Source organism: Miniopterus natalensis, chromosome 4, assembly GCF_054644295.1.
Source record: "Miniopterus natalensis isolate mMinNat1 chromosome 4, mMinNat1.hap1, whole genome shotgun sequence".
NCBI classification, from domain to species: domain Eukaryota; kingdom Metazoa; phylum Chordata; class Mammalia; order Chiroptera; family Miniopteridae; genus Miniopterus; species Miniopterus natalensis.
In genome coordinates this window covers 83,082,792-83,109,915 of record NC_142084.1, presented here as the reverse complement: position 1 = coordinate 83,109,915, position 27,124 = coordinate 83,082,792, and the positions used below count along the sequence as shown (strand labels likewise).

The following is a 27,124-nucleotide window of genomic DNA, read 5'->3' as shown; positions in this document are numbered from 1 at the left end:
TACTCCTCCATTTTGGTTCTCCTTCCCTGCGCCCAGGGAAGGGGCGTGGTCTAGATTGGCGCCCCCCCTTGGTGGGCGTGGCCTGGGTGGACCAAAGGACTTGGCCCGCCAGACCGAACCCCAAATTACGACACCTCCTCCTCCCTGCTTGGAAGGACCTTCACACCTTTGGTAGGAACGGACTTTGGGGTTGGTTGGTGGGGCGAGATCCTGACCCTTCACTCTGTACTAATGCGCCCCCCCACACACCCGGGACCCCTCACAAAGCCTCTACCTCACGGCCTCATTCCTGGCAAACGGTTAAGTTACGGGTGGGGACAGTACCGCCAAACCGAGTGTGGGTGACGTCCGCCGAGGCCCGCCTCCCTCCTCCCAGCCTATAGGAGCTGGGCGAGCCACGTTACCATAGCAACGGGCCCGCGGGGCCCCGCTCCAGTGACAAAGGGGACGCGGACTCCCTCCCGGGCGAGCCCCGAGGCCTCGCGGACCCCGAGCAGGCCTGGCAGGTTTTCATTGCGCGAGCAGTGGGGCCAGATCTCGCCTGGGAGGTCCCTAAGGCCCCTTAACCCCCCCCCCCCCCCAATTCCCTGTAAATCCTGTTTGGAAAAAAGGCCCTTTGCCAACGCCGGTCCCCAGGCAGCGTTTCACGGGGCCGGGATGCCGCGCCGCCCGTGGCCCCAGTGGGGGGAAGACAAAGCCCTGACATCTGCGCGCGGCTCCCAATTCCCAGCCCTGAGAGAGGACGCGGGCGGCCCAAAGCAGGATGCGAGTCTTAGACGCTTTCACCCCGTCACTGGGCCTCCCTTCATTTTTTTTTTTTTTTTTTTTTTTTAGTATGTTTTTGTTGATTTCATAGAGAGAGAGGGAGAGAAACATCAATGATGAGAGTCATTGATCCGCCGCCTCCTGCACGCCCGTAGGGGTGGAGCCTGCAGCCGGGCTGGCCCCGCCGCGGCCTGGGCCTTCCTGCTTTTAAACATTTCCCTCTAGCCCGGCGGGCGAGGCTCCGCAGCTGAGCATCGACCCAGGATCCAGGAGATCGGAGTTCGATTCCCCATCACAGCACCTGCCCCGCTGCGGGCGCGATCCCCAATAGGGGGCGTGCAGGAGGCAGCCGATCAGTGCCTCTCTCATCATTGATGTTTCTTTCTATCGCTTTCCCTCCTTCTCCCTTACTCTCTCTGAAATCAAAGAAATATAAACATTTCCCTCTAAGGGAAGTCTCCAAAATCCTACTTCCGTTTCCCAGGCTGGAGGCAGAGCTGGCCTTCAGCAGCAGTTTCAAATGGATTCCCAAAAGCTAAAGCCCCACTCCAGCCCCCAGGGTAGAGTATCAAATGCCCTTTCTGAACTCTTCTCCCCTACAAATGAGGGTGTCTCCTTATCTCTAACATAGAGATATGAGTAACTATCTCACAAGATGGTTGCATTAATAAATGGAGAAAGTGCCCTGCACTGAGGAAAATATATATATGTGTGTGTTCAATAAATTGTTTCTGGTAGTCTCTGTTTTCCCTGAGATACTCAAGATTTGTTAGCTCTGCTGCAGACTTAACACTCAGTCATTCCGTTAAACAATACTTGATGAGAAGGCAGGCAAGACACTCTCTTGCTCTTGTCCTGAGGGTTTCTAATATCCTTTCACCCACTTACACTTAGGTTCAGGGGAGGACAGCCCTACCAGGAGCTAGTCACATTGAAGAGCCGCCTTCACAGTCCTTTCTTGGAATTTTGTTATTTCCTGCAGCACTCAGGCCTGGTGTACACTGAAACAATCAAACAGGAAACCTCTCTGTCTCCTCAACCCCTTCACCTAGAACATGGTGTTTATTTCTCAGGTTATTGAAGGGAAATGTAAAACACAGGTGGCTTTATTTCAGGAGGTGTTGGGAGTGTTTGTTGTAAACAATGGATTTTGTGCCGTACTTATGCTATTTCAAAATTAGAACAAAATCACTGATTCTCTTTGGGAGGAAGGCCCCAAACAAATGAGAAGGCAGATGGAGAATATATTCAAGAATATAATCTCATACTTATTTTTAATAACTATTGTTTTTGAACTACAAAGTATAGAAAGTAAGGCTTAATCATAACTTCTTATATGGGAGGGTATAGGTTAAAAAAAATTGAGAAACACTAGCTGTAAAATGGATCTTTTCAAGAACCAGTCAGGGTGATATCCTTGGCTAGCCAAGGCTTTCTGTTATTCCCAATTCTCAATAAATCTAACGGTACATTTCTTAAAGTATAATATGTGTACAAAGATAAAATGTAATAAAAATATTTGGGTTTGAAATATTTTTAAAATGGGGACGGTAAATACGTCCAGGCATATAGTACCATAATAAATCACCCTCTGAGCCCAATTCTCAAACACCTTTGTGTCCCTTAGCGTGCTAACACACTTAGATGCCTGACAATTGATTAATTCCATTGTTAGAGTCCCCCTGCCCCCACCCCCAAAGTAGCCAAGGTCTGTCACTTTGTGTAATGTCTTTTATCAGATTATATATTTATCTTTACATTCAACTGAAGAATGCACCCAGCTGGCTTTTTTTCTTGGTATAGCTGGGGTTAACTTCCTGCTCAGTGTGTTGTCCCTGTTTTTCTACATAATAGAAAAAACCTGACTCTTGAAAATTATCAACAGATCATCAAACTCCCCTAAATATAAAGCATATATCATATTTCATGATTATGCATTTGAATATTATTTTGATCTTTTGATTACCACCTGAGAAACCTTCTGATCTCTGATGAGAACACACTTTATTTTTAAAATCCAGAAATAGATATCAAATCGGTTTTATTTGTATCTCATTTGATTTTCTTTGATTGTTCCTTCTCCCTTAGAGTCTACTAAAGTAACATTTCAAAATTTACCAATAATAATAATAGACCTTCAAAGTTCCTAACCTGAGAGGTCCATAAAGATGTTCTAAATAATGAATTCCTCTAATTTCACAGAAAGTAATTAAATAATTTAAGGTCACTGAGCTCCCAGATATAAGACCAGGATTCGAGTCTTCTAATATGAAATTAGGTGTTTATCCAGTTCTGTTGATGGGCCATTTGCTCTGGGCAGAGCCCCATGTTGAGGTGAACGAAACAGACATGGCTCCTGGCTTGTGCAGCTTAACAGTTGGTGGCAGAGACTGACAAGAAAACAAGTAAACAAGCATTGAGTAAGAAATAAAAGGATAACTTTGATAACTGTCATGAAGGAAACTAATGGAGTAAAGTGATAGAGAATAACTGGATTGGGGAAAGATAGGGGAAATTGCTTAGGTCAAAGAAGTCCTCTCTAGGAAGCTGCATTTAGGCAGAGGTGAGGCCAAGAAGGACCAGATCAGAGAGAGAGGCACGAGGAACTGGGAGCAGTAAATTTCAGGCAGAGGAAAAATGAGTTTTATATATAAGAGGTAGTAGAAGGAGGTCAGGACAGCTTTGGAGAGATGGAGCAAAGGCAAACAGAGGAGAGGGAAGCAGATGCCCTGGCTGTTTTCCTCAGTGGTTAGAGCGTCTGCCTGCAGACAGAAGGGTCCCAGGTTTGATTCCAGCCAAGGCCACAGTCCCTCAGTTGCAGGCTCAAGCCACGGCCCGGCTGGGGTGTGTTCAGGAGGCGGCAACCAATTGATGTGTCTCTCATATTCATGTTTCTCTCTCCCTCCTCCCTTCCATTCCCTTCCACTCTCTCTGAAAAGCAATGGAAAAAATATCCTCGGGCGAGGATTTAAAAAAAAAAAAAAGATAGCTTCCCCCAGGTATGGTAAATGTTGCCTATGGAAGTATTAGGTAACAATTTAGGTAATTTTACTAGTTGATTCTGATTGAGATTTAATTGCCGCTACATCCTTTTGATGATTATTATTGTGGAACTCTCCAAGGCTGCTAACTGAATATTCAGTACTTTACAGAGAAGAAAGTTGATCTCTGCTATAGAATCCTTCCAACAGGCAGGCAAATAAAAATACAGGCCAGTGGAAAGAGATGAAAGTAAAACTTGTCTTTTGGAACTCTCTAGTCAGGTTTGAACCTCCTTTCTCTCCCTCTTTCCCGCTCTCCCTCTCCCTGGTGTTACAACAAACCCAGCATTTCTCATGTTACAGCCAGATCTCAAAAATCTGATTTTTTTTTAATTTTTTTATATGACCAGTTTAGGAATCTTGTTTTGAAGTTCTCTAACATTCTGTAATGTTCTAGGAGCAATAGGACCCAAAGGCTTCAGTGTCTAACCAGATGTGTTTGTTTGGGGTGTGAGCTAGGGGATATATTCCAGAAAAATTTAAACATAGTTATAAATCTCAACTCCAGGTTGTCAGACATTAGAATTGGGAGGGGCCTCAGAGATCCACTAATCCATCTCACTCTTTGAACAGATGAGGAAACTGAGACTCAGAGAGGCCAAGCTCACAAAGCTGCCGGGTGGCAGCTCTCCGGTTAAACCCAGAACTGCCTTCTTCTAGGATCTGAGGACCCCTCAAGAGCACTTTCTGGACTTGACTGGGTAGCTCAGCTGATTAGAGTTTCATCCCGATTTGCCAAGGTTAGTGGTTCCATCCCCTGTCAGGGCACATGCAAGAATCAATCAATGAATACACAAATAAGTGGAACAGCAAATCAATGTTTCTCTCTGTCTCTCCCCGTCCCCTCCCTTCCTCTCTCTGAAATCAATTTTTAAAAAATGTCTGCACTTGGCAAGTGAACAATACATGTGTGCACTTGACAGCGATGCTCTGGGTGTTAGAAAGCAGGAAGTAGTGAGAAATAATGTTACGTGAGAGCAGCTAGATGAAGATGGGCCTTGGAAGTCAGGTAGCAAAATTTGATCAGTACCCAGACAAATTTGTTCAGCCAGGGAATATATACATTATATAAATACCTGGAATACTGAAAAAAATATCAGTACCTCTGCAAGGAGAGATGAGGAAAAATATGAACAAGTTGTACAAAATGTAATTAATTTGTGAGCAAGCATTCAGTGTTTATTGAGTGCTTGCATTGTGCCAGCAATCAGGCAGGGAAAAGTAACTAAGAAGTGGTCCTTTATTGGCCAAGTAAAGTATAATACACCTATACCATGTGGCAGCCTGCAGCCATTAAAAAGAATGTGGTATTACTTATGGGTACGAGGTGAAACAATCTCCACGTTTGAGTGTTAAGTCAAAAAGGCAGGGAGCAGAACTAGCACCTCTGTATGCTGTTTCGAAAGAAGACAGACAGATATATATATATGTGTGTACTTACATAAACAACCTCTGGGCAGAGAGAAAAAACACTGGGGTGGAGGAGAGTGAAAAAAGGCTAACTTTTTCCTGGTCACTCTTTTGCCCCTTCTGTATTTCGTATCAGATGCATATATTGCCTGTTCAGAAGTAACATTTAGAAATTTCAAAATAAAATTTCAAAATAAAAACTCGGCTCTTTTTCAAAGGTGCTCACCAGTTCATGTCCTGGCTCCTGGATCCTAAGTTCACCTGTTTCAATCAACACGTAACCTTCACCTCCACAGGTGTCCCTTTCTACACTCACTAGTATTAGCTGGCGCACCTCTTCCCCTTGCCTGCCTCCGCAGCAATAGAAGCAATAAAAGAAGAGAGGTCCTCTGATTCATGTAACCTTTTTATCTACTTGGACTGCCTGCCTTCTGCTTTCCATGTCTCTTATTGAACCTGCCTCCTATGGGATGGTGGCATTTTTTTAAGTTGAGGAAGACAGAGGAAGTTTTTAAAAAGAAGGAAAAAAGCCCAGAGTTTGGCCAAATGCGCTCTTTCAAGCTCCTCCTTGAACTGCCTGTTTCCTCCGGGCTTTAAGGAAGTGGCCTTTGGCTAGAAGAGCATTTTTGTCTCCATTCCACCCAGACCCATACTTTTTTTCTCTTGTCACGTGCCTGGCTCAGGCCAGTGGGCTGCTGTGTAACTTGATCTCCGTGGCCAGCCTCCTGACCCACTCCAGTAACAAAACAGGGTTAGGCGACAGCCAGCTACCAAGGTTGGGGCTGAAGGGGAAGTAAAAGTAGCCTTGAGCTGTGGCCGGACCTTGGAGGAGCTGGGAAGCAGCCACCGCAGAGGTGAGTGGGAAGCACTGGGGAGGGAAGCTCTTAGGCAGCGTCAGGGCCAGCCCGAGTTCCTGTAGAGAGCAGGCAAGCCCTGGGCCCTGTGGCTCTGCTGGAGCGTCACCCAGTGCACCAAAGGGTCATGGGTTCGCTGGTCAGGGTATATACACCTAGGCTGCAGGTCCTGTCCCTGTCCGTCGGGGAGGCAACCAATCGACGTTTCTCTCCATTCCATATCAACATAGCCTCGGGGGAGGGTTAAAAAAAAAAAAAAAGGCAAAGTATGTTCTCACCTCTGCCACCTGCATCTGAACAGTGTGCCCCAGACTGTTTTCTTCCTTCCATCCTTCCCCCCTTCTTTCTTAAAGAAACAATTTTTAGATTGAGGGAAGAGTGGTTTATAACATTGTTTCAGGTGTGCAACATTATAATTCAGCATCTGCATATACTACATCGTGCTCACCACCAAAGTCTAGCTTCCACCCGTCACCATGCACTTGACCCCCCTTTACTACCCGTTTTGCCCTCCTTCCACCCCCTTCCCCTCTGGTAAGCACCAGTCTGTTCTCTGCCTCTGTAAGTTTGCTTTTTGTGTATTTTGTTGTTGTTTGCTCATTTGTTTTTATATCCCACATATGAGTGAAATCATATGGTGTTTGTCTTTTTCCATCCGACTGATTTCACTTAGTTGAATACTTTCAAGGTCCATCCATCAATGGCAGTAATAGTCCATTGTATATATACCACACTTTATCTTTAGTTGTTGATGGACACTTGGGTTATTTCCATATCTGTAAAAAAAAATTTTTTTAATTTATTGATTTTAGGGAGAGAGCAGAGAAGGGAGAGAGAGAGACAGACAGAGAGACAACGATTTGCTGTCCCACTTATTTATGCATTCACTGGTTGATCCTTGTATGTGCCCTGACCCGGGATGGAACCCACAACCTTGGCATATAGGGACAATTCTCTAACCAACTGAGCTACCTGCCAGGGCCATTTTCATATTTTGACTATTGTAAATAATGCTGCAATGAACATAGGTTTGATATATCTTTTCAAATTAGTGTTTAATTTTCTTTGGATAAATACCCAGAAGAGAAATAGCTGGGTCTTATTATACTTTGAGGAATCTTCATACTGTTTTCCATAGTGGCTGCACCAATTTACAATCCCACAAACAGTATACAAGGGTTCTCTTTTCTCTGCATCCTCGCCAACATTTGTTATTTCTTGTCTTTTTGATTATAGCCATTCTAACAGGTGCGAGGTAATATCTCATTGTGATTTTGATTTGCATTTCCCTAATAATTAGCGATGTTGAACATCTTTTCATGTGCCTGTTGGCCAGCTGTATGTCTTCTTGGAAAAAATGCCTATTCAGATCCCTTGCCCATTTTTTGACTGGGTTTATTTTTTGTTGTTGAGATATTTGAGTTCTTTATTTTGGATATTAACTGCTGATTCGGTATATGATTTGCAAATATATTTCCCACTCTGTAGGTTGCCTTTTCATTTTGTTGATGGCTTCCTTTGCTGTACAGAAGCTTTTTAGTTTGATGGAGTCCCATTTGTTTACTTTTGCTTTTGTTTCCCCTGCTTTTGGAATTAAATTCACAAAAGCATCACAAAGACTGATGTCCAGAAACTTAGCATTTATGTTTTCTTCTATGTATTTTATGGTTTCAGGTTTTACATTCAAGTCTTTAATCCATCTTGAGTTAATTTTTGAGTATAGTTGAAAGATAGTTGTCTAGCTTCATTCTTTTGCATGTGGCTGCTGGAACATTTTCTTAGTGTACAGAGTACCCTGCACGTCTGTCACTAATGTCTGCATCCTCTGCCTCTATTTATACCATCTACCTTCTCTTAGTCTTGTTTTGGTAGCAATTGACAGATAACTCTATCATATGGATTTGGGTTTGGCTTCAAAACCATGTGTAGGAGAAACTCCCAAGTGAGAACTCAAAAGAGGAAAATCTAACTGGAAGAGACTGGCAGGAAGTAACTGGTCGAATTGCTTCTCTCTAACCTGCCAGAGTCACTTAGAAGGGATGGGGCCGGTGACAACAGTTTTAAAATTGTAAAGGCCCAGGATAGATGTGTGGGCAGGAGCTGGACAACCATGTCAAAGCTGTTTTGATGCAACATACCGAGATTCATCAACAATGGCTCCGGTTTTAGAACGGCCAGTGGCCTTGTAGTATCTTTGGCAGGTACTACCATTTGTGCTATTCCAAAAACACATGTAGCCAGGCAGAGTATTTAGGAAGCCTGGCTTTTGCCAGAAACTGTGTGGAGTCAGGACAAGTCAGTTCTATTATCTGGGCTTCACAAAGGTTACCGGTTGAGGGGAGTATAGTCAGTGTGTAAGGTGGCTGTGAACAGTAGGCCCGGGAGTTTTTGGGTCCTATCCAGGCCTTTGGGGCTTATGGCAAGCAAGGCAAGATAGACAAGATACCGACTTGTGGGCTGCCTCAGTTTCTTTCCAGCTAAATGTCTTTGGTTGGGATAAAAAGACTCAATTCAATTTGGTAAAACAGAAATGCTCTGAGCGGCAACATCTGACCTTAGGAAAATCGTTAGTACAGGGAAAGGTGCTGAGATGTTCAGTAGCAAATGCTGGACACGTTCTGAGGGCAAAGAAAAATGCGCTTTATTCATTTCCCCTTCTTTTATTTGTTCAACAAATACTTCCTGAGTGTCTGCTACAGGCTAGGCTTGTGTTTGGTGCTGTGGACATGGTAAACAAAATAGGCTTCCAGCCTCCAGGGCGCGCAGTTAGTGGGGCTGTAACCTCAAGGAGAGAGCATGACTGAACTGTCCCAAGGGAGTTGTTTTTGTCTAAGTTTAACCTTTCCCTTCATGCATTTCATCTTCTTGAAAGAATATCTTTTTCCTTAAAAGCCCCACTTAGGCACAGACCCTGGTCATAGTGGCTCCTGAAAACCCTCTTTACCAGAGGCTTTAAGCTGTGTAATTGCATTCAGGTCTGTCTCGGCCCCGCAGGCAGATGCCTCAGCTTTTCTAAGATACGAACAGCCTGCAGTACTAGGAGTTCCGGTCCTCACATCAGCAGCCCTCACCCTGTGTCGTTTCCCTCTGATGAAATAGAATTTGTGCCACTCCAAAACCACATGTAGCCCTAGGCAGAGTGTTAGGAAGCCTGCATTTTGCCAGAAACTGTGTGGAATTCGGAACAAGTCAGTTCTGCTCTCTCCTTAGCTATAAAATGGCAAGGGTAGACCAGATGATCCACAAGGTCTTTTTTTTTTTTTTTTTTTTTCCCCCTCCCCCCTTCTTTTCTCTCCTCTAAAAGCAAATAATTATTATAATTTCACAAGATGTTTACAAAAAACCTTGCACATTCACATAAAGATAACAAATCTTAATACCTATAAAATGGCAACATTCTATATCAGGAACCTAGAATCTGAAAGAATTGAGATGTGGACAAATGAAACTTTAAACTCTGTCTACTTCTGCCACCCTCACCCCATTCCACTGTCCTGTATTCAGATCCCTGAGGTCATGAACATCAGCTGTAGCCTTGCTGTGTGATTTACCTAAATTGGGGGATTCTGCAGTAAAAAGCTTGCACAGTCAGAATCATCTGCTTCTGAAGGAACTACACTAAAAAGTACCTAATTTGGATAATCTCACAATACACATCAAATTCCCTTTAAGGGGGCATCAATTCATTGTTGTAAAATATCAGAATACTTACTTTTAGTGCATTTCATTTCTCTTCCATGAATGCATTCTCATCATAAATTCTATTTCATAATCTCCTCCTATGTACTTAGAGAAATATGTTCTATTTTTCCTTTGGTATTAAAGACACTCACACAATATCTAATCCACTATTCTGGCTAATGGAGGCTGATCTCATTCCTTTGTATCCCTTTACAGTCCCGATGCCCACTCCGCAGCCACTCACATCAGCACATTCTATACTTCTTTGCAGACTCAGTTGATAAAATGAGCACTGAATTCAAGTTCTTCCACCACATAACTGTAATTTGCAGTTGAAGACTGAGTATCTCTAGGCCTCCATTTCTTCAGATGGAAAATGGGGCCATTAGAATGGATGAGCTTAGGACAACTTCTAGTTCTTAGATGAGAGACTTCAAAGGGTAGAGAAAAAGTCAGAGGACGCACAATAAAAATGTGATGATTGTGGTACCTTAACATACTAAATGTTTAATAACTATTGGTAATTTTGTTGGCCAAAATTTCTAACTTGAGCCCTGCCATTGACAAACAATGTTAAGGAACTCCTCTGGGTGAAGGTGCATCCTCCCGCTGTGAGGTCTCCCCCAGAATCTTTCTGACGGTTCACGTAGAACCAAAAACACGTCTGCACATGGGTGGGGAGGTACAGAAAACAAGCTGCTTCAGCATAAAATATTCAGCTGAATGATAGGATTGAGTAGCTCAGGAGAGTCCTGCAACCTAGATAAGGTTCTTGGGAGCTAGCACGTGGGCTATTGGCTTAGCCAAGGAACAAATGGCAGGTTAGGAAATACTTCTAATGATATCAGATGTCAACAGATAATTGGCTGAGGCTCCTGCAGCCGAATGGGCCTTTCACCAAGAGAAGATAAAGAGTCATTTTCCCTTTGGCCAGAAGGTTTACGTGCAGCAGAGGATTCCAAGGTCAAATTTATATATCAGCCCCTAAATCACTCGGTCTCAGCAACAGGCAGTTTTCATAACATGGACGTGATGGGTATCAGCACCCAGCCTTGTGAAACCAACCAGAGCCGCCTCCTCCCAGGGTCAAGGTCTTTTGTACTTGCATCATTCTTGTCTCTCTTAGGTTTTGTTCTTAATTTTGTTATTATTTTTATTTTATTTTTTATTTTTAAATTTTTTTTTTATATCTTTATTGATTTCAGAGAGAGGAAGAGAGAGAGACAGAAACATCAATGATGAGAGAGTCATTAACCGAGTCCACAACCCAGGCATGTGCCCCGACCGGGAATCGAACCCTGATTGCCTCGATCCTAGGTCGACGCTCAACCTCTGAGCCACGCCCGGCCAGGCTGTTCTTAATTTTAATATCTGGTTCTGTTTATTTATACTTTATCCCCAGCGTCCATTTCAAAAGAATTTGAGGTAGCTCCTGATAAAAGGATATACACAACAGATTAGCTGCAAATAAATAAAAACTGATTGGAAACCACCAGGCACTCAGGAACTACCTTTCCTACTGCTTTGACAGGCGTGGAAAGGGTGTGATCTGTAGAGGAAAGAACCAGGTGCTTTCCTGCTATTGCTTTGCTTTCAGATCCTGTAAAATTGTCAACAAAACAATAGAGGAGGAGGTGGGGAAGGAGAAGAAAACTAGGCACTGGCTCTTCCTTTTTTCTAACCCTTACCCGAGGACATTTTTTTCCCCCATGGCTTTTCATAGAGAGCAGAAGGGAGAGGGAGAGAAACATCGACATCAGAGAAACATACCGATCGGTTGCCTCCATGTCGTGCCCTTGGCTGGGATCGAACCCGGGACCCTTCAGTCCTCAGGCAAAGGCTCTAACCACTGAGCAAAACCGGCCAGGGGAGGGGCCCTGCTTCTTAATCATCATAGTTCCCTTCAGCAATCTAATGAAAGCCGTGGATCCTTCCTCCCTGAAAAATGACCACGGGGAAATTGGCATCCAATTTCAAGGGAGACAAAGACTTCTCAAAGCCCTTCAGGAATTGAAGTTAATCTGATTAAGAGTAAAATGAGAGCAAATTAGGACTCGTCAGTAAAATGTTTCCTCTGAATGGGCACTGAATTCATTTAAAAATGTTTCAATGTTTCCGTCATTTTCTGAGTAGGTAAAATATACTCTTGGCACAGAGTTCAAAACAGTAAAAAAGGGCACATGGTAAAGAGATAGCCTCGTTTCTGCCCCGTCCCTCAGCTGCCCAGTTCGCCTCACCAGAAGCCATCACTGTAACCAGTTTCACAGGTTTTCTTCCAGTAATAGTCTAATATTATATGTATCATTTTATGCATAAACAGCATACAAATACACACATGCACAGCTGCATATGTTCCACACCCTGCTTTTTTCACTTGATAGCTTCTGAAGAGTACAGGCAAAGCTGCCTTATTTCGTCACTGGCTGCAGAAGGTTGCATTATTGGATGTACTCTTAACTTATTTACCCAGTCCTCTCTTGATGGAATTTAAGTTGTTTCCAATCTTTAGCCATTAAAAACAATTTCACAATGAACATCCTTGTACACATATCATTTTTTTATGTGCAGGATTATATAATAGAAAAAAACCCCAAGGGGTATAATTTAGCACTAAATCTAAAACTCTGAGCTTACTGGCAGCCAGAGCAAAATGGGTGATGGTGGTCCCTGGCCGGGTAGCTCAGTTGGTTAGAGTGTCATCCCAATACGCAAAGGTGAAGGGTTCGATCCTGGATCAGGGCACATACAAGAAGCAACCAATGAATAAATAAGTGGAACAACAATTAGATGTTTCTCTCTCTCCCTCTCTCTCTCTCTAAAAAAGGGGGTGGGGGGGTGGAGGGAGACAGACTGCCTATTTCTTTTTTGCATTGCACAAGAAAGCATACTACTTCTTCCAAAGAGAAAAACTTAAGTGCACTAATTTCTCCATAGGAATTTATCATCTGTATCCCATTAAAAGTGCACTGCTTCTTTTGGGGAGTAAGGAATAATCTTCAATGGCAGTTTTTATATTCATGTGGCAGATTCTACATCTATCTTGCTTAAAAAAAAACCCAAACGTATGGTCTAACTAAAACTCAGCATTCCTTGGACAAGCTAAACTGCAGTCTGGGAGGGGAAGGCTCCGTTCTGAGGTTGGAGACCATGTATCCCAGAGCACAGAGAAAGCCTGCACACTGGCCTCCTTTGTGGGTGTGCCAGATCTCCTGCCCTACTTGGTGTTTTCTCAGCTCTGGCCCAGACCTCTAGCCCAGTACTTTCGACATGGATTTTGGACTTCTAGATGGAGCTTCTCATTTATCATTGCATCTCCAGGGCTCCTTGCACAGAGTTAAGTTCTTCATAAATAATCTCAGGATTGAATGAGTTTCTAAAAGGTCAAAGATCATATCTTATTTGTTTCACAAGCTCTTGGCAAAGACAGTGGTAATAAGACTCTGGGAAAAGGCTAGGAGTGAGACTTTGACTTGTAAGTGAAGTTCCCATGGCATGGCATAGCAAAAAAGAGTCCTGGAGCCTGGCCGGGCGTGGCTCAGCGGTGGAGCATCCACCTAGGATCCAGGAGGTCGGGGTTCGATTCCCAGTCAGAGTACATGCCCGGGTTGCGGGCTCAGTCCCCAGTAGGGGGCGTGCAGGAGGCAGCCAATCAATGACTCTCTCATCACTGATGTTTCTATTTCTCTCTCTCCCTTCCTCACTCTGGAATAAAGACATATTAAAGAGAAAAAAAAAGCCCTGAAAGCTTAAAAGACAAGCCCCTCAGCTTCCTTCCCAAACAGGATGCTTATCTCAACAGGGTCACCAGAGCCTTTCGCTCTTCTCAACCACCTCCAAGGAGGGAAATCCCTGGTGGTGTGATGGTTCTACCTGTCTGCAGGTGGCAGTTGCAGATATTTAGCTCTCCGTGTCTCCCAACTGGCGGTGTTTCCTTTCATCTTTGCTTCCTTGTTATTAAGACCCTTGACAGGCTTATCCGCAAAGGTACCTAGCACCACTGCCTTCCTCATGCGTAATGATCCATGCTTTGGGGGACTCCAGGCAGCAGGCAAACTGCAGGATTGACAGTGACCTGCCTCATCCCAGAATCCTGTCGCTGTGCGAAGGGTGGCTTCTCTGAACTCTGGGACAATGTGTGCCAGACTCAGGATCGGGCCAACTGGAAATGCTCTGGACAGTGAAGGAGCAGAAAATTGTGATTTAAAGGAGAATGCTTTGGAATCCTTATAAACCCAGATTTTCAAGTAACACTGTTGTCCCAGATGTGGGGCAGGAGTGTTTTCCATCCATTGGGGCTGAGGCTGCCCATCCTGAAATGCTTGCTCAGCTATCCTCTGGAAGCCTCAGGTGGCACAGAATATGACTCTACATCACCCCAACAACCAAGCACGCAGAGGAGCCTGACTACCGCCCTGTGTCAGAGCAGGGACTGAGCGCCTGCAGCTTCACTCTGTTACTTCTCTTTGCTTGGTTTTCATGGGAACTCCCAGTGAGGCAGAATCCCACACCTACAGACCACTACAGATCAGATCGCCCTGCTGGCAGGAGCCGAGGAGGGAGTGGGGATGGCAAAAAGCAGGCCCAGGGCGGGCTGGGTTAGGGGAGGGGGAGGGGTGGCTATAGAATGGCGGAAATCCATTCCTGGCCTCCAGGTGGGAGTTGGGCCAATAGGCCAAACATTTGGGTTCCTTTTCTTAAATCAGATGCTACCTCCCTGATCTGATCCAATGTCCCAGCACTTCTCCCTGGCAGGCTTCTTCTCTGAGCTGACTGCACCCCTCCTGCTGTGATGTGATTCACATGGAGATGGTGAGCATCTCCTGTCACCTCTGCCTGTCACCTCCTGCTGTCCCAACTTTATAAATCACCATTCTTCCTTCTTTAGGCCTAAGTAACCTATAAGAAATGTGGATCCAGGGAAGCAGCATTTCCTAAGGTCGTAGCTGGTAAACGTGCACTTAGAATTATAAAACCAAGTACAGTCATCAAACACAAAAGAACAAAATGTCCTTAGAAATATAGGAAACTGGGCCCGGATCCTGGCTTTGCCGTCTGTAAACTCTGAGAGGTCACCTAGCCTCCTTTGTCTAGGTTCCTTCATCCTGGTCACATGGCAGGACCAGGTGATCTATCATGCTTCTCTTTGGCCAGGTGATGACACTTTTCAACAGGGACAGTAATAAATCTTGGCAAGGCCCTGGCTGGGGGGAGCGTCGTCTTGTGCACCAAAAGGTGGTGGGTTCAATCCCCAGTCGGAGCGTGCAGGGGACGCAGCCAGTCGATGTTTCTCTTTCTCTCACATCTCTCTCTCTCTCTCCCCCCTTCTTCTCTCTCTAAAATCAACAGAAACATATCCTCGGGCAAGGATTAAAATGATAGTAATAATAAGTGTTGGTGAGGATGGAGGGAAGTTGGATCCCTCAGACATTTCTGTTGGGAATGTAAGATGGTGCAACCACTTGGAAAACAGTTTGTCAGTTCCTCAGAAGGTGAACTATAGTTACTGTATGATCCAGCAGTTCCTCTCCTAGGCATATATCCAGGAGGAATGTAAAAATAGATCCAAAAATTGTATACGTGAATACTAATAGCATTTTTCATAATAGTCACAAGGTGACAGCAATCCAAGGTGATTGCCCCAGTGTAGGAACCCCTGAACCAAAGCCTCTGCTCAATTCATCCACTGCACATGCGCTAAGCACATGCTGTGTGGAGGCCCAGGAAGGATCCGCAGAGAGCCCGTCCTCCTGGCACTTACCGCCACCCAGCAGAGATCACATGAGTGAGAGACACTCGAGTTATTCCCATTTTATAGCTAAGGGAACCGCGGCTCAGAGAGGATAACTTGACCAAGGTCACAAGGACTAGTAAGTGATAGCTACAACTGAAATGTGACCTTGAGATGTGACCTTGAGAAAGGTATCCGGTTTCAAGGTTCACTGTCCTAATGATTTCTATATATAAATATACCTACTGTTTGAATCACATTGAACGGTTTCCAGAATGCTTCAGTTTTAGTCAGTGTGGCAAATCCAGTCCATGTGTGGTAACCTGACTTCACAGAGGCTCAGGAAGCTGTCCAAGTGAGTCAGAGGCAGAGCCCTGGCGTCAGCCCTGTCTCCTAGGGCCATAGGTCATTGGCAGTGAGGGGACAGTTAGTTCAGAGGACAGAGATTTCTTCTGTATGAGAGAGTCATGCTGAGGCAGAGAGTGAAGCTCTTCAAAAAGAAGGATTTGGGCCCTGGCTGGGAACTCAGCTGGTTAGCACGTCTTCCTGATATGCAAAGGTTGTGGCTCCGGTCAGGGCACACAGAAGAAGCATCCAATGAATGCATAAATAAGTGGAACAACAAATCGATGTTTCTTTCTCTCTCTCTAATCAGTTTCTCTCTCCAAAAAAAATCAGTACACTAAAATAATAAATAAATAAAAAGGATTTGTCTCATCTCTGAGAAAGCCTATTCCAGGCAGACAAAGTCCCATTGCCAAGCCCCTGATTCATATTACTCATGCCCAGAGCAAGTTTTCTTAACTCCCCAGGTGATTTTAATGAGTAGCCAGCATTAAAAATCGCTGCTAGCCATTCCCCTTGGCTCTCCCTGTTCCCTACTTGCTTGGCTGTGTGTGAAATGACATCCAGACTCACCTGTACTTTCTTATTCCAGATGAAGGGAGAAGCTGGAAGTCGACTCCACGATGCGAGGCCAAAGCAGGTAAATGCCAGCTCCCCACCCACCGCACTGGTGGGAGCGCAGCCAGTGACTCTTCCCATCTGGGCGACTGCCGCGTATCTGACGTCTCCCCCAAGGTTTAGGGGAAACTGACACATTGGTGATGTGCTCGTTTCAGTAGCTGAGCCAAGAGCACCTGACTCCAAGCCGCCGTGTAAGCAAAGCCCCCTTACCTGCACTTGGGTGCAGCCAGCCCGAAAGCTACCCTACCACTGTCTGCTGGCCCTTAGAGTGCCCCATGCCTCAGGCCTTCAGAACCACCCCTCTCTAGAGCTGCTTTGGGGAAGAGAGAGGCCCACTGGGGACTGGAAACGGGGGCTGGGAGCCAGCTCCTGACCCCAGCTAACTTCTGCACTGCACCACTGCATACCCCCGCCCTCCACAGAGGTCCATGTTCTGTTTATAGTCCCTTCACTTGGGCTGCTGGAGAGAGAAATCACCTCAATCCCTGAAAAAACATCTAACCCTAAATGTGAGGTTGAGGTTTTTAACTTGATTTAGCTTGATTTGATTAAACGCAAATGAAAAATTCCTAGTGAGTCTGGAAAAGCTCATGAGCAGGGCCCTCTGAGTCCTAGAAAACGGATAATTGCAAAAGCCCAAGATAACCTGTGTGATGAGCCAGGGGCTGACCTCGGAGTGAATGGCCTGTGTAAAAGAGCAAGTTCCTCTGATCCTGTGGATCCAGCCCTCACGGAGGGAGAGGGAGAGAGAAAAGCTCATTTCCAGAGCTCAAGGCCCCGATGAGCACTAGCCTTTCAACAACTGTTCACTGGCCGTGGAAAATGACCTGCTGCTTTTTGGTCATTTGATCAAAGGTGGGACAGGTAAGCCGAGAAGAAATGATTCAGTGCAGACTCAGGTTGCTCTGAATGGGTCAATCAAAACAATCTGCTCCTTCAGGTCTCTGGGTGAAAATGGAGCGTCCTATTCAATCCACTCCTCCCCCACCACACCCCCTGACCCTTCGTGTCTGGCGCAGTTCACTGAACTGCAGATAAGCCCCAGGCACACGGGGCCCAGCACCTGCAGGTCTCCTCCAGGAAAGAATCTGAGCTGACTCCATCTGGGCTTGGAAACATGGGATGTAAGGGATGTTTGTAATTCCTGTCCATGGCACAAGAAAACTGGTGACTCACCTGGCAGCCAGTGTTTTCCCTCTCCAAGGCTGGGACCTTCATGTGTGAGCAGCAGGCTTGCTGTGATCTCTGCTTTAGGCTCTTGGAGGACATGGAAGCTCCTCCCAGGGGTTGCCAGTGGTCTGCTCTTTGCCCCTAGAACTGCTCAGCGTCTGTGCAGCTGGCAACCTTGGCTAGTCTTGCTGGAAGGCAGAGGGATCCTTGAAAGTCAGAACATATGTTCATTTACTCGTTTCTTCAAGGGCAAGAGGGTCACGGGGATGGGAAAACAGGCCTGGCCCGTGAGCGCAGTGAAGTCCCCGTGCCCTCACTAAGGATTCTGCAGGGCCTTCTGTGATGCTGGCTTAGCCTTGGAATTAGCTGGGGAACTTTTAAAAACCCAGAGGCCCAGCCTCCACCCCAGAGGCTCTTACATAATTGGGTTGGGGAGGGGCCAGTACATCTGAATTTAAAAAAAGCTCCCAGGTGATTCCAATGCCTACATAATGTGCATTGCTCTTCAACAAGAGGACTGGTGACAAAACCCCACAGCTGTTGGAAGGCTCGCCTGCCTTTCTCTGGGTAACAGAATTGCCTGCCAGTTTCCCTCGAGTCAGGTTGGTTCCCTTCCCTCCCTGAACCCTGAGCTCTAATTTCCATAAACACACCCATCTACAGCGCAGAGCTCTTGATAAGGATGAGCCTCCCGTAGAAATGGGGGAAAGGTCCACAAAGCTGGCGTGGTTGAGATCCCAATCATATATCACGCCTGCCAGGCTTCAGCAGTGAGCTTCGTGGGAAGGCAGGCTTGCTGGGGCCTGACACTGCCTTTTCCCCCCCAGGAGGGACACATCTGGGGCTCCATGAGGAAGACAGCTTTCATCCTGGGCTCTGGCCTTCTCTTGCTTGTGGCCTTCTGGAACTCAGTCACATGGTGAGTCTGTTGGACCTGAGGGCAGTGTGGTGGGGGTCTGGGTAGAGCGCCCACCAGTCCCCACCCAGAAACCTGAGTGATTTTTCTTCCAAGGCATCTTCAGAGATTTTGGGGTGCTTCTGGCTACTTCTGGCAAACCCAGTGGGAGAGGCTGCTGTTCACATTCGAAGGGAAGGAGTGGACCCTCTTTGTGATAGGTGAGGTTCCTGGATCACTGGCATTGGGGGTTTGGGTACACGACTATGGCGTAATTCTTTTACTTTTATCTTGCTCAGCTCATTACTACAAGGAGTAAGGACTTAAAGTTTAAGACAGTGCTCAACTTATGGGCAATTTGGAATGGATGTCTAAGCATATCTAACCAAAGAAGTTGAGAAATAGAGACCTCCCTGCCCCCCGAAAATAGAAAAATGAAGAAAGAAATTGTTTGCGTGAAAATGAAGGCAGGTTTAGAACAATACTCCTGCTTCTAGATGTCAGGCCTACAAGTGCAGACAGCTGCTCAATGTCATGTGAGGCTGTGTCCTTGTACTTGGTGCCATCTAGCTCTTGGGGCTGGACAGCAAGCGGTCACTCAAATATTTACTGACAGTGTGAATGGCTGGAAACAAGCCTGAGAAAACATCGTGGAAGAAAATAGCCATTTCAACTATAACAGCATTGTCTACATAACGAATGTCCCCATCCACTCGAATAAGACTTATGAACGTGACTCTGTGCCAGACTCGCATGGAAGAGAGATATTGAAGACGAAGCGCTGGTCTCCCCCAGCAAAAACCTATGTCCCAGTCTAGAAGGGGAGATAAAAAAGTGTCAGTTGTCACAAAGCGAAAGTACAAATAAAATGCCCCTTGTTTTCAGCTGGATGGATAACTCTGAAAACGGGCTGAACGAGTATGACTGGTTCAAAGGGATCTTAAGCAGTCATCGAAAAGAACAGTGTGGATTGCAAATGTCTATGGGGAAAGTGGTGGGGAAACATTTTACATATTTCTGTTACAATGATGAGAAGTGTTAAAAAAAGGGTTAAAAAAAAGCCTGGGAAAGGTTGAGTTCGACCAAATCAAACAGGTTTCTTTGCTGCAGGAATTCTCAGAGCCTTGAGCACACTAGTCTGGACCGTGACCCTCCAGGACAGTAGGTGTGAAGGCTGTTTAACCAACACGCCCCTTGAGGGATGAGTTTCCCACTTTGGGAAACGATGATGGGACGGGTGCCTGGGTGGCACTGCTCAGTCAGCAGGGCACCAGGGATTAGGTCCCCGACTCCTAGTCCAGTGCGCATTGTGAGCCATACCATACCCTACTTCCTTTCCTTCTCCCTTCCTTGGAAATTCAAAGGGTTCAAATGTCAGCCTGAGTTGATTTATATTTTAGTGTACATACTTTTATTTTTTAAATCTTTAACCACTTAGAAGGTTGTTGTCCCTGTATTACAACTAAGAAAATGAAAATAAGACACTCCTTAAGTGACCTGTCCAAGCTCCCCTCGGCTAGTTTGTCACCCAGGACTAAAGGTAGATCCCCTGGCTTCAAGCACCAAGACCTTCCTGACAAGGGACTGTCTACAATGCCACCTGGGTCACCGTCAGTTGTGTAGTGAATTCATGTACTTTCTGTGAGAACCTGAAGTCACCCTGATTGTTCCCTTCTGCTTCCCAACCTCAGGTGCCACCTACCTGCCCGCTCTGTCATTCTGGACCTTCAATGGGCTTCTCCTAGTGGTTGACACAACTGGGAAACCTAACTTCATCTCCCGCTACCGGATTCAGGTCGGCAAGAATGAACCGGTAAGAGTGGTTGCAGCTCCTCCCGGTCAAAGCCCAGAAAGCAGGCGCTAAAGCCCCACTCTCAACATTCTCACCACTGGCCTGGGAGAGACCGGGGCCAGGCTGAGCCAAGGCTCCCTCATGGTGCATGAGGCTCCCTCAAGTTAGAAGTTTAGAAAGAAGTATTTCGGCTCAAACCTTAGAGCCAGCCAGTGAAGACTACTGTTGTGGTCTTGTGATTGCCAGCCCCACACTGTCCCTGCCTGTGTCTCCCCACAGCACTGGGGTTAGCATTTTAGGGACAGAAGTGATCAGCTCAGCCTGGCACTGGGTGAGTCCTGGAGATGTCAGGAAGCTCCACCCTTTGCCACAGGCATAGGATGAGCAATGGCTGGAAGATGAACCACGGATACCAGCTGTCGTGAGGGAGGGAGTGAGCTGTGGAAACAATGGCCGACCCAACTATGCTAGATGGGTAGTGTGGATTCCGAATGTGTGGGTTGTGGTGGTTTTTCAAGCAGGTCTTCTTTCCCAATTATTCAGTTCAACCCACAGTGCTTAGTTTATCCATGACAAATAAGCAAGGCCCAGCCCCTGCCCACAAGGAACTCCCGGCGCAGGTGGGACAAAGGCCAGCACACACCCACTCACACAGCGCCGGGAGAGCCCCACTGCTCCCTGAGCCCAGCTCACCACCTCCAGGAGCCTTTTCCTATCCAACAAGGAAGAAGGTGATTCTCCAACCCAGGTCCTCCACCCCAATCACACCCTGGCTTCTTTCCCAGAGAAGACAATCCTCTTTGAGGGATCGGCCCAGGTACCTGGGTGAATCACCTCAGCTCTTGGGCATTCTGCCCGAGCCCTGCGCTCCAGAAGGAAAAATGGCTGGAAAAGAGTGCCTTTGACCGGGACTTTTGGAAAGCCCCTTCCTGAACCAGAGCTGTTGGCCTGGCTCACAGTTCCCCTCACTTGGGACAAGAGCAGCCAGCCAGGGGGTTTCCCCAGGTCCAGCTTGGTAGGCGTGGACTGGAGCCTAAGTGTCAAAGCCAGTGTTTGGCCATTGAGAGCCGTGTCCATCATGGGGGTCTCCTTACCAGGCACCATTGATGAGATGCTGACATCTGCCAGGCCACGTGCTGTAGTAACCTTCGTGGTTCAGATGAGAAAACGGAGGTTCTGAGATGTGACATGGGCAGGCCATGATTCTCACTCAAGCTTTCTGAAGCCCGGGTTCATGTTGCTAAACACAAGGCCGCATCAACTCTCAAGAATATCACCTAACCTGGCAACACTCCACAGCCTACAATGACTGCAGAGCCACACAGGGAAGGTGTCGCATTTTGCAGAAGCAGAGGTTCAGAGAGGAGCAGCGACCAGCTCAAGGTCAGAGTGTTCCCAGGGAACAGAGCCAGGGCTAGTCTCACCTGACTCCAGGTCCAGTGCTCCTACACTGTGTGCATCCTCAGGTAGACACACAAGAAAGAAGGAAGCCCTGGAGGCCATTTAGTTTTCGGCCAATTCCAGAAAGGCCTGATCCCTCACCTAGGACATCAGAAACAGATCGTCAGGTGGCGCCTGAGCACTGGAGGCATTCATGAGGTCCGTCCCTGGCCGGTTGACTCTCCCACTCTCCTGGATAGCTAGTTCACACCTCTCCTCTTTCCTCAAATCCCCAACGTCTCCTCCGGATCCTGCACTTCCAGCACATGCCCCGCCTCCCCGCCCGATGCAGCAGGCGAGCTCCCCTCGCCCCCTACAGGGGCACCACAGCCCAGGATCTCGTGTTGGCTCCAGGAAATTGTTCCAGCAATTCCCCCTTCTCTTTCAGTGTATCTTTTTTTCCTTCCTGTCCTAGATTACTCCTCTCTGGATTATTATCAACATGCTATAATTTTTTCCATCTTAAAACCAAACCAGCCCTGGCTGGTGTGACTCGGTTGGGGCATCGTCTGGTACACCGAGAGGTCATGGGTTTGATCCCCGGTCAGGGCCCATACCCAGGCTGCTGTTTCTATCCCTGCTTGGGGTGCATACGGGAGGCAACCGATCAATGTTTCTCTCTCACATCAATGTGATTTTTTTCTCTCTCCTTTCCTCTCTCTCTAAAATCAATAAAAATATATCCTCGAGTGAGGATTAAAAAACGAAAAAACAAGCAAAACAAAACCCAAACCAAACAAAAACCCTTGACCCAGTCTCCCATGCTCCCTACCACTCATATTTCTGCTCTCCTTTGCAGCAAGGCTCTTTGTCTACAGTTTCCAGTTCCTCTCTGTCCACTTTTTCTTCCCCAATATTTTGTAATTATGAACAATTGTAAACATATATACAAAAGTTGAAAAAGCAGTACACTCATTTACACATCACCTAGATTCCCCAATTTTAAACATTTTACATTTACTTCATCAATGTATAAAAATGTAAATCTCTATATCTCTATAATTCTTTTGCTTAAGCATTTGAAAGTTCCAGACTTCAAAATCCAGACTTCCAAATTTCACCCTGGATCTTTCAGCCTGCATCTCCTAAAATAATCACAAAATCATCATCTCTTGGTGACACAGTACCTGGAAAGGCTGGAGGAAGGGGAAGGCTTAGTCTGAGGACCACCATGAAGCCAGGCTCACCTTGGGGAAGAAACCCCTACAGCTTGCAGAGGGAGCGCGGGGAGAAATCCCTTCCGACCAATCCTAAGCCAGTTCCTCAGACCCCAGGAAGTCACCCGTGGTTATGGGGCTATTCTTGGGACTCCCAGTGCTCCCATGAAGGGAATGGCCGGGGGGTTACTGATTCTTGGGAAAATGCTGGCTGTGAGAACGAGGAAACTGGGTCACAGGAAGTTAATCAGGAGGCCGGACAGGCAGCTCCCTGGCTCACCTCCTTCTGCACTCTGGGCCTAGTCCTGTGAGGCTGGACCACAAGAGGCGGAGGGCCTTCATCTCTGCGTCTGATCACGGTCAAGGTTCTCTGGCTGAGGAGGGGCTAGAAGGCTGAATGACGATGTCAATCGGAGAGCTGAGCTTCTCCAAGCAACCTGGAGGCTCCCCCAAGGCCTGTCCAGAGAAACAGGACTGTGGTGATAGCTGCAGAACCAGGAAGGTGAAGGCAGGTTCAGGCAGACTGAAGGCTGCCGGGAGGCAAGTTTCCTAAGGCAGGGGCATTACCACATGGTTCAGCCCCAGGGCTGGGCGGCAGGCAGGGGCTGCCACCTACAGCCAGGCATCACTCCTGGCAGGTCACCGTGGAGCCTAGTTTCTAGAAGGAGAAGACAACTTTCCACATTGTCATCCATCTCCCTGTTTCCTTCCCTTGGCAGGTGGACCCTGTGAAACTACGCCAGTCCGTGCGCACAGTTCTGTTCAACCAGTTCCTGATCTCTCTCCCCATTGTGGTCTTCCTCTATCCCACCCTCAAGTTGTGGAGAGACCCCTGCCGCCGAGAGCTGCCCACCTTCCACTGGGTCCTCCTGGAGCTGGCGGTCTTCACTCTGATCGAGGAGGTCATGTTCTACTACTCACACCGGTGAGTGGGGCCCTGCCTGAGCACAGCCGGCCCCTCACTCTCTCCTGCCTACGAGGAACCATGGCCTCGGGATTGCAGGCCAGCACCACCTGGCCTCAAAAGCCTCCCACAAGGCTGGCGTGGCTCAGCGGTTGAGCACTGACTTGGGATCAGGAGGTCTCAGTTCAATTCCCAGTCAGGGCACATGCCCAGGTTGTGGGCTCCATCCTGAGCAGGAGGCGTGCAGGAGGCATCCAATCAGTGACTCTCTCATCATTGATGTTTCTCTCTCTCCCTCTCCCTTCCTCTCTCTGAAATCAATGAAGATATATATTTTAAAAAGCCTCCCACATAGTAGTAAACAGGAGACACCTCTGTTCCACAACTGACAATGAGGACAACTGAGACTGTCCAGAAAAGAGTGAGCCTCTCCATTCGTGTGTGCAGCGGGGCCTCTCCCATTCATTTCCTTAGTGATCTTTCTGGGCATCATCCCCATTTTATAGCTAATACAACTGAGGTGAACAGAGGCAAAGTAACCCACCCCCAGTAAGAGGTGGGGTGAGAGCTCCAGGCAGGTCTGTGTGTTTTCAAGCTTGCTCCACAGATGTAACCTCTGGTCCCTACCTTTGGTTTCTCCTGGTCTGGTGGGAAAAGAAGGGAGATTGGAAGATTAACTATTTTCTATTTTCCAGGCTCCTTCACCACCCAGCATTCTACAAGAAAATCCATAAGAAACACCACGAGTGGACGGCTCCCATTGGTGTGATCTCTCTCTATGCCCACCCTATCGAGCACGTGGTGAGTAGACGCAAGGGGCACAGGCCCAGCCACCTTCCCTAGGGTCTCCCCAGAGAATCAGACCACACTGGCCCTTTCCTTCCCATTAAACAGCTACCACTTGTTGACTTAGCATGTGCCAGGCTATGCTAGATGCCCAACATAATCTTCCCAAGAACCCTTTTAATCCTCATTTTACTAACGAGGAAGTTGATGCTCAAACCATTAACATTGTCCCAAGCTACAAAGGTGAGCGGTTCCAGCAAACCAAGGTCCTGACACTCTTTCATCTTCTCCAGACCTGAGTCAAGGAAGTATTTCGTAGTACCACCGTGGGGCAAAGGGGACACCCAACTGAGTCCTCTCCATCTCCCTGGGACCCACCTCCCAACAGCCGTCCCTTTGCAGGTCTCCAACATGCTGCCGGCGATGGTGGGCCCCATAGTCATGGGCTCCCACTTGTCCTCCATCGTCGTGTGGTTCTCCCTGACCCTCATTGTCACCACCATCTCCCACTGTGGCTACCACCTACCCTTCCTGCCTTCACCCGAGTTCCACGACTATCACCATCTCAAGTAAGGCTCCCCTTCCCACCGTGGGTCCCTAGGCAGGAAGCTCCCCCTTTATTCCTGGAGCGTCTGCTAGCAGACACTGCTGTCTGTTTAAATGTGGGGCTAGTGGAGGGAGGTCTGGGGGTGGGGAAAATAATGACCATGCTGGATCCCAGACCACCTTGCTCTTTCCTTCTTTCTTACTCTGGATCTTCCTGCAACAGGGTTTTTAAACTTTATTTAGGTCCTGGACCCTTTGAGTACCCAATATAAGCTATGGGCACTGTCAGAAAATGTATATATACATAGAAGTCCTGCATGCAGTTCAAGGGGACTTGTGCACCAAAAGACTCCAGGCTTTCTCAAGTGTGGTCTGGGAACCTCCTGCACCGGAATCACCTGAGATGTGCTTTGCCAAAATGCACACTCTTGGGTTCCACTCCAAATATGCTGAATCAGTGTCTGGGGGCAGGGAGCAGGGCCTGGAAATCTGCATTTAATAGGTGTTCCAGGGGATTCTGATTCAGGTGGTCCCCTGAACCTACCTGAACAAGCCAAGTTCTGCCACAGGTTCTGACTTGTGTGCATCGCAATCACAATGAGAACTTTTCAAAGGAAACTTGCAGGTTTCCAGTCTGGAGTGGCCCCAAATGTGTGCCACATCTCCCCTGGGTACTCTGATGCAGGTGGTCAGCATGGTGGGGAGCAGGAGGGTTTAGAAATGGGTGAGGCTGGCACAAATGAATTGGAGGTCAGCACAGGGGCCTCCAGCACCCTCCTCTCTCCCTCCTCCAGGTTCAACCAGTGCTATGGGGTGCTGGGGGTGCTGGACCACCTCCATGGGACGGACACGGTGTTTAAGCAGACCAAGGCCTACGAGAGACACATCCTCCTGTTAGGCTTCACTCCACTCTCCGAGAGCATCCCCGATCCCCCGAAGATGGAGTGAGAGGGCCTGAGTTCCATCCTGGCTGTCCCCTCAGCAGCGGACTATTAAGGTGGCCCGAGGCCTCCTGACCGCACCTAAGGACTTACTTCTTCAGCCATGCATTCTCTTAACGCACTCTTAATGGTAGCACCAGAAGGGCAGGGGGAAGTCTGGCTTCTAGGAAATGCAGGGCCAAGGTTCCCCGACTACCCCTGGGGACCAGGAGTTAGCTTAAGAGGGACAAGAAACAGCTCTCAGAATGGCTAGTCCCCACGGTCCTCTGTGTAAAAGGGAAGGGGGACCCCAGATGACCCCCGTGTGAGCAAGATGTAGAGAATCATAAAGGGGGGCAGCCTCCCTGGAGGCTACAGGGCTCCATAGAGCTGCCCTGGGGGGGGGGGGGGGAACCAGAAGGGAGCACTTGAGCCCTTTCCTGTCCCCAAAACTTATCATACCCTACTCAGGCTAGGGCCCGGACACCTGGCAATAGTTGTAGGGGTAAAGTCCCCATCATCCCTCCCAAACACAGAGTCAGTGACAAAGGCCCCCTTTTATCTCTGACCCACTGCAAATAAACATCAGCTATCTCTGAAAAGAAAAATACCATTGAAGCTCCTCCCTGGATTACAGCTGAGACACCACAGAGATGCAGATCAAACGCCAGTACCTTCAGCCACACGTGGGAACCAAAGGCCAAACCCCATGGACCTGCTAAACTGGCGGCTCCTTAATCCACAGAGGGAAGGGTCAAAGTTGCTGCCTTTTGGGGACACTTGAATGAAGCCCCTAATTACCCTCTCTGAAGCAGGACAGGAGGCTAGAACCCTCTCCCTCCAAAGAGAAGGCAAGAAAAACATGCCTGAACAAGGGGCAAAATCCTCGCCCCCCCCCCCCCCCCCCAAGATTAACCAGTTGTAGCAGTGATGCCTTTTCAGATTAAATCTTACCAGGAACCTTATTAAAACCAAACCACTGCTTGGGTTGAAGCAAGCCCCACCCTGGCTTTCCCTCAGCAGCCACTGACATTGCCAGGGACCCTGTGGCTCCCAAGAACCACGTGAA

At 47.4% G+C, this 27,124-nt stretch overlaps 1 protein-coding gene across 2 annotated transcripts; it reads left to right on the top strand.

The window, feature by feature from the left end:
• The first annotated feature begins 147 nt into the window (after positions 1-147).
• Positions 148-26,477, top strand: FAXDC2 (fatty acid hydroxylase domain containing 2). Of its 2 annotated transcripts, none has more exons than XM_016213702.2 (9): positions 148-171; positions 16,417-16,464; positions 18,443-18,534; positions 18,628-18,731; positions 20,202-20,323; positions 23,619-23,824; positions 24,499-24,604; positions 24,992-25,158; positions 25,930-26,477. In XM_016213702.2, the coding sequence occupies exons 2-9, from the start codon at positions 16,417-16,419 to the stop codon at positions 26,081-26,083; spliced, it is 999 nt and encodes a 332-aa protein (XP_016069188.1). In that variant the 5' UTR covers positions 148-171; the 3' UTR covers positions 26,084-26,477. The 2 variants fall into 2 exon arrangements, with proteins under 2 accessions (XP_016069188.1, XP_087673067.1); XM_087816941.1 differs by lacking the exon at positions 148-171 and adding an exon at positions 6,014-6,070.
• The last annotated feature ends 647 nt before the right edge of the window (positions 26,478-27,124 follow it).

Excerpts from the sequence above, each read along its gene's own strand:
- FAXDC2 (XM_016213702.2), top strand. The coding sequence starts at position 16,417 with ATGAAGGGAGAAGCTGGAAGTCGACTCCACGATGCGAGGCCAAAGCAG. Across the intron at positions 18,535-18,627 it reads TTCTGGAACTCAGTCACATG|GCATCTTCAGAGATTTTGGG; the intron begins GTGAGTCTGTTG and ends TTTTCTTCCAAG. Across the intron at positions 24,605-24,991 it reads CCCACCCTATCGAGCACGTG|GTCTCCAACATGCTGCCGGC; the intron begins GTGAGTAGACGC and ends GTCCCTTTGCAG.